This window comes from Cibotium barometz, chromosome 59 (assembly GCF_041138505.1).
Source record: "Cibotium barometz isolate CiBa-2024 chromosome 59, ASM4113850v1, whole genome shotgun sequence".
NCBI lineage: Eukaryota > Viridiplantae > Streptophyta > Polypodiopsida > Cyatheales > Cibotiaceae > Cibotium > Cibotium barometz.
The window spans coordinates 7746264-7753411 of record NC_141104.1 but is presented as its reverse complement, the minus strand read 5'-3'; the positions used below and the strand labels follow the sequence as shown (position 1 = coordinate 7753411).

Genomic DNA, 7148 nt, shown 5'->3' with positions numbered 1-7148 from the left:
CTATGAGACCAAAGTGGTACAATAATGTCCATGGCATATCTCATCATGGAATGGAAAATAAAATAGAATGAAAACATAAATATAGCTCTCTCATTGGGGTGATACAAAACTGTCCATGGAAACTCGTCATGGAAAACTAAGAACATAAAAAACATGGGAGCAACATCAGCTCCGAGTAGATGGTACACCACTCTCCAAAATGTCAAGCATGGGGTTGACGAGTATGGCCGAGAGGTCTCCCTCAACTGGCCGAGAGGTCTCCCTCAACTATGTCACGTGGAAAGGTAGCTCGATGGCGGTGGAACATGTCCTGGATCTGGAGTTGATGAGGTGATCGTGGCCGACGAGGGGGTCGAGGGCGTCAGGCATTCTGGAGTGCAAAGGCTCGGTCCGAGGTAACTCCTCTTGAGCGAGGTAGGTCCAAAGCACCTCGTGGAGGGTCCACAAGATCCACTATGTCGGTTTCCTCCACCTCTTGGGTCCGAAAGAAACTAGTGATGGTTGGCTGCCAAGGGAGGGGGCGGGGTGGCTGGGGCCTGTGTCTCAAGAAGGTGTCCTTGTGTCTGCGGAGCTCAAGCCAGGCAACGCTGGTCCTAAAAGTCAATGATCCTTGAGAGTGGACCGAATCCCTCACAAAATAGACAGTGAAACCTCTCGCGGATCTCATAGAATACTGGGCAGCGGCATATGTAATGCTCCTCCGTCAACCTCTGTGTGGCATAGACGACAGATCCTCTCCTCTAGGTGTCCGTACGAGCTTCCTGGCTCTAAAGATGCGCTTAGCTCTACCTGTCTCCACTCTGAGGTGACGGGAAGAAACCCGTATCTGGCCAATCGCAATCCGCATGGCATGGGACATGTGAACACTCAAGTAGCCCGACTGCTGGATGAATCCATCCTCAGTGAGTGTGAGGAAGTGGTCTCTGTAAAAGTGCATCTTCGTGGGGAGCTCCGGGGATGTGATCCATGTGCAATGTGTGTAGAGGCTAAGAAGATCTGACCGGATAACCCAGTTGGTATCCTCGTGAGTCAATATAAAAATCAAACGAAATTAAACTCCGGACCTAGGAATCGTGGTTCAAGGAGAGATTATAAGGCCTTATACTATTGTAGACTCAGCATACAAAGGTAATGCATTTGTAGTGAAAACATTTAGGGCTAAAGATGGACTGCACTTTGCTGATAGTCTTATTTAATAGGCATCTTAGCAAGGGTAGAGTGAATGTGGAGAACGCATTTGGTATTTTGAAAAGTAGGTGGTGAATTTTGAGAGAGATGAATGTAGATTTACACCAAGTGTTGTAGTATGTTGTGTAATGCACAACTTTGTGCACATGAGAGGAGAGGTAGAGCCATCCAATACAGATGACCCTTATCCTAATGACATAGGTGTCAGGAATGACAGACATAATGAGATGGGGGACAGAGTTCACGGAGCATTGTTTTGAGAGTTCATTATTCACACAATGAAAGTGGAAAAATGACTTATAATATGCTCTAATATAACAAGCTTTACTTGCAGGTACCCACGTGTCATGCCACATATGGAACTCGATTTGAGTACTTGGAATTCTCATTGTGGAGACGAAGACATGGAGGCAATTTCTTGCCCTTTCACGAGAGCGTAAATAGCAAGCACCAACCAAAAATCATGTGGAGATTGGCATTCTTTGGTTTACTTCTTCAAGAAACTCCAGGTGCAAGGCAGTGGAAGGATAATTCTAGGTTGATGATGGTGGATGTTATGTTTGCAAACATGCAAGTACTTTGTAAAATTAAAAAGCTCTATTTCTAATCAAAGCTTGGATGAGTCAACCATATAAATCATTAAAAGTTAATGATTTTCATAAGCCAATAATTATTACTCAAAAGTCTTTATAGAAAAATCTCAAGCAATGCAAAAGTGTATCAAGTACAATGATCATGTACTTTGAAGGTAGAAAGGTTTCTTTGAAGATTTCATCTTTGTCTAACAAAAGAGCATGCAGCTTGGCCCACGTGTTCTTTTCTTGCTCCTCTTGTGCTAAATTAGGTTGCAACATAAAGTCCAGAGAAGGTAACATAACAAAAGATTCATTGCAAAGCCTTCACACACCTGATTTGGCTTGTATGAAAACTCAGCTGCATGATGTCCTCATGTCTATCATGAATGTGCATCATCAGAGGTAGATTTCTCACAAAATAATAGCAATTTCATGACCTGGAATATTGCCTCTCTGCATTCTACCAGGGGAAGGAATGTGCATACGATGGTGGCCATAATTGCCCAGATCATGAAGATCACAACCCACATAGCAAAGTACCTCTGACAACAGGTAACCAACCGAAATGTTACCTAGAGAGATTACAAAATCACAAGACTCCATTGATATTACCAAAAGAAACCCCTTCAAAGTTCGCCACCTTCAGGATGGTACAACTAACAGAAGCCAGAATCACATGGCAGATGATCTAAGGAGAGAAAAATGTGCCTTGGTTTAAATATGCAATGATGGTGCTTTGTTTTAAACATGCGTTTTAAACATGCAATGATGTGTGCATTGATTTGAACATGCAATGATGTGCGTTCGTACGAGCTAGTGGAGAATTGTCTTTTGTTACCTCTGAGAAAACACCTGCAGGCAAAGTAAGGAGAGGCCATACAACCACCAAGAGCACACTTAAAGCTATTGCCACAAAGCTTGTGAAACGGAAAGACTCATCCAATTCAAGACTCTCTGCAGATTTGGTATCTACTTCATCCATCAACTTGATCTCCTTAAACCTGAGCACACAAGCCAAGAATACCAGAGTCAAATGATATAGATGACAACACTATCACGGAAATGGCAAACAAGGTATTTCACAAACCTGTTATAGCTCTGTGTTGTGTCTGGTGAGATGATTGTCCAAACAATACAGACAATTGCAGAGATTAACACTGATACTATGGCACCATCCATTGTTGGCCCAAGTTGTTGCAGCGAGTCTAAAATTGAGAGTTCATGATAGACAACCTGTATCATTTGGAAATGTCAGCTTGCCTTCGAAAAGCATTCCCAGCATCAGTTAATAAATATCTGCAACATGATCCCATGATTCAAGAATTCATACCTTAGCATGAACAATCCATGCTATGATGGCACAGACCTGACCTCCTAGTGCTCCTGTTATGGCAGCACCTTTTGGCACAGCTGGCCAAAAAAGCATGAAAGAGAAGGGAGGAACAGTTGAAGAGATCAGAAGTCCACCCACTAGAAACCAAAAGTTTACATCAATCTTCACCTGGACATAACGAAAACGTGGGTCCAGTTCTCTCAAACAATTTTTTCCTTTTAAATTGAGCCAAGCTTAAATACCAACATGCACCATTAAAGCTGTAGGAAAACATGTACAGTACCCTAGTCTTGAGTGAAATTCATTATGATTTTGCCTTGCTTCAAATAAAAATTAAACAATATCATGATGTTTCCAGTGAGCCCATAAGAGAAGACCAAATGTTATTCAAGTCTGACATAAGGGGGGATTCACAGATGTCCACCGGACACCATCCTCCTGTATAAGCACCTGGCTATGAGCTGCGTTATATAGGGCAGAAACACCCCTGCTCCACCCCTTAAAATGCCTCAGAGTGCCTTACAAGAAATCGCAATTCACCCAGTTATATGCCTCCTCAAAATCAAGAAGTAGAAAGGGTAGGGACTGATTGGCAAAGAAGCAAGTCGTCCTGGATTTTTTCCTTTACTTCATTGGAGATTGAAAGAGCTGTCTATGCCTTGCCCAAAAGGTAGACTGTCCAAAGGACGATGCCCCACCTCCATTGCTGTTCTTGAACATGTGGTCCTCTTTTTTAATAGACACACAAGGAACAAGCCATGTCCTAGCCATAGGAACAAGCTTCTACCCTTCCATTCTCCATGTGCTAGGCCTCAACCCCCCTATTCTCCGTCCTTCTATGGTTTCTACAAAGGTACCCACAAGTGCTATCAGACTCCCCATCTCCAAGGGGTCTGATAGCAGCGACCCCCTGTACCGCCCCTCTAACCACGCTTGCTCCCTCTCAGCCTCCCACCAGCATCGTCCACCCGTACCTGCACACGCCCTCCCCCCTCATCCCAACAACCAACTGGGGAGAATGGTGTATGTCTGTTCCTCGAGGACGAAATCAAAACGAAGGGGGTGAGGATGCCTTAACGCCTTCCCAGCCTTCCTACCTCTCCCAATTGGGTGCAAGTACGAAATTAGCAATGTCTGGGGCAACAAAATGCAACTGGAAGAAAGCCCCACCAAGTAATCTGATGTCTCTGAGGTTAAGCACCCAGGGCGATTGGAGCACTACTACGTACCATTCATGAACTTGGCTTCCTGAGCATAGTAGCCAGGCATTTCATGAAAGGCATTTTCTTAAACTTTTCTTAAAAATCCCAGACATTTCAAAACGTTTCATACATACAGGAAGGGCAGGGGACGTGTCTGAAAAAAATGCAAGATATGTTACTTACATGCATAAATTAACTAGAGGACTGTGGTTCAATGTAAAAAACATACATTCTATCATACAAATCATGCATTGCCTACTTTCAAACAGTGACAAGACAACCAATCTAGATAAAAAGAAAGCCAAAGTTCAAACACATCCCCGTGGTATTGTGACCGCTTTTGCAACCACAGGGGGGTGGGCAATTACACTCCTCGAGGACGTAAGGGCCCAATCGAATCTCCTTGTGAAATGCCTGTGAAGCACCTTTTCTCCCTCAGGTATGTAATGAACCACACCAAAACCCTTCTTCTTTTCCAGATTTTACCAGCTTCCCTTTTTATATCAATGGCGGGAAAATGCTAAGGGTATTTTGTGAAGAAGTAGAATGGAGAGAAGAAGAGCTTTCCTGTTGGCAGTCTGTAACCCCTGCATCAACCATCTTTTTCTGCAGCTGGCCTGCTCCTACTGCATTTGTCACTTTTCTCCTCGCCTGCAAACCCTAATCTCCTTCTCGTTGCCTTTTCCCCCTCTATTCCCATTACCTGAAAACCCTTATTTCCTCTTGAGCCTGTCCCACCGCTCTTCAGCCTATGGTTCAGCTCTGCAGCCCCACTGCCTAGTCATACAGCCCATCGCCCAGCTTGTAACATTAACATTTATGTTCAGCTTTGCAGCCCACCCTGATGTGCCTCACAGCCCTGTGTGACTGGACAGCTGGCTCAATTCTCCTGCAGGACCTGCTCTTGTTGATGATGCACCCCTGCTTTCTCCCAAGTTTGGCTGATTCCTGCCAATTTCTCCTCCCCCATTGCACTTAATTGCAGCTCGCATTTGCACCCACTTGCAGACCACTCCTTGGCATTTATGTATTTATTTAAACAAGAAAATACAGGGATAGAGATGGATACCTTGAAGATGAAGCAAGAAAAAGCTCCCATGCCAATCCCTATGATCAAAATTGCCGTACGTGATACATATAAAAGCTCCTTACCAGTCGCTTGAGGCCTTATATAAGCCTGAATCAAAGAGAAACAATAAAGGACAATTTGAGCGGTAAGTTATAACACCCTAACCCCTCAGTGTTACCCCTTGCATTTTGACTTCATTTGAACTATCACTACCCCACCTCTATCGGCCCCACAAAAACCCTCCAAAATTTTTTAACCTTGTAGACATCATATGTAAATAGTGAACTCATTGCAATGAATTCAGCTGAACCAGAAGATGTTGCAGCCATAAATACCATCGTCAAAATCAAAATGACACCACCTGCGCAATCCAAAAAACCCTTTAATTTGATGGAGGCAAAGGTGAGCAGGCTTAGCAGGCTTCTTCAAAAATTCTGATGCTGCATTTAAAAGTTCACTACCATGCCAACAACTACAAACACACAATCTTGACACAAATTGGTATGAGTATCTTTTTGGCCCGCCTTTGTAGAAGGCACGACTAAGGAATGGTTATTTTTTGTGTGGAGAATAATTTCTTCACTTCTCTCTCATTCATTCAGAAGCCTGGTAATCTTTATAGACACATGTCACATGCCATGCGGGTTGCGATCAGCCAGATCAGACTCATCACATCGCATAAGGGTGGAGACTGGTATCCCTCTTATCACCCTTTTCTCTCTCTTCGCAACCCCCTCTGTGCCCCTTTCTCTCTCTTGGTAGCCCTCTGACACCCCTTTCTCTCTCTTCGCAGCCATCTGCTGCCCCTTTCTCTCTCCCAGTGGGCACATGCAACATATCCAAAAAATACAATAAGCAAACGTTGATAGGATTTTTTGTGCCCAATAAAGGTGTCCACCCCAACCCTAGGAAAATGTAATAAATCGTCGAGTATGATTAGAAACCTTAGAAAAATGGATGAGTGTTGCGTGGCCACCTTCCATTATGGAACTAGCCGTTGTTACCCTAGCCAAAAGGAGAAAGAGCACTTGCATGCAGTAGAGGAGGAGAGATTGTGGAGAGAAGCACATAGTTGCGGGAAGCTGGAGAGAGAAGAATTGCAGTATGTGTGAGCTTGGTTGCAGAGAAGAGAGTCATGAGAGAGCCAAGGTGTTTTGTGGTGAAGTAGCTCTGAGATAGCTTGCTATTGAATTTTGTTCTGTTTTGAGAAGAAGGCGACGCGGGATTTGATTGAGTAGATTTGGGTCTACCTAGAGCAAGTGTTGCATAGGTGATAGAGGGTCTTGTAGGAGATTGGTTCCCTAGGACCTCTACAGCTGCAACTTTGTTGGAACTTGGACCAGCTCAAAGCCTTATTCAACAATTCTTTGGAGTGTTTGATGGAGGAAGTCTGTAGGTATAGTTGCAGCTTTTGTTGTGTGTGCTGGTTTTTGTGGAGTTGAGAATACAGGGTTTTTCTGTTGGGGGATAAAACTATGGAGGTCCCTTGGTTTCATAGTGTTCTCTCTTATCTGTTCAATCTCCAAATCTCAGGGTTGTTGAGATTGGCTCAGTTTTATATACACAGAAGGTCTGATTGCGTGGGATTGATGAGTTCCTGTGCTTTGGTTTTATCTGTGTTGTTTTTTGATAGAGTTTGTTGAAAAGAACCGATTGTGAGTGAAGAGTTGAACTGTATTGAATCAGAATTGTGTCAGATAGGTTTGTTTTTTTGAGTTAGCAGCATATGACAGTGTCAGAAGTTGTTCCAGAGTCAGTTGTGTGTCTGGATAGGTCAATTG

The 7148-nt window shown here is 43.7% G+C and overlaps 1 protein-coding gene across 3 annotated transcripts; it reads right to left on the bottom strand.

Moving 5' to 3' along the window:
- Window positions 1-1816: 1816 nt before the first annotated feature.
- On the bottom strand, window positions 1817-5740 carry LOC147605444 (urea-proton symporter DUR3-like). 3 transcript variants are annotated; one of them, XM_086793450.1, is made up of 6 exons: window positions 5625-5740; window positions 5368-5475; window positions 3094-3264; window positions 2851-2996; window positions 2602-2764; window positions 1817-2335 (listed from the first exon to the last, which is right to left on the bottom strand). In XM_086793450.1, exons 1-6 carry the CDS (start codon window positions 5703-5705, stop codon window positions 2144-2146), a joined length of 861 nt encoding a protein of 286 aa, XP_086649576.1. In that variant the 5' UTR covers window positions 5706-5740; the 3' UTR covers window positions 1817-2143. The 3 variants fall into 3 exon arrangements, with proteins under 3 accessions (XP_086649576.1, XP_086649573.1, XP_086649575.1); XM_086793447.1 differs by having other exon boundaries at window positions 5586-5711; XM_086793449.1 differs by having other exon boundaries at window positions 1817-2305; window positions 5586-5711.
- Window positions 5741-7148: the final 1408 nt, after the last annotated feature.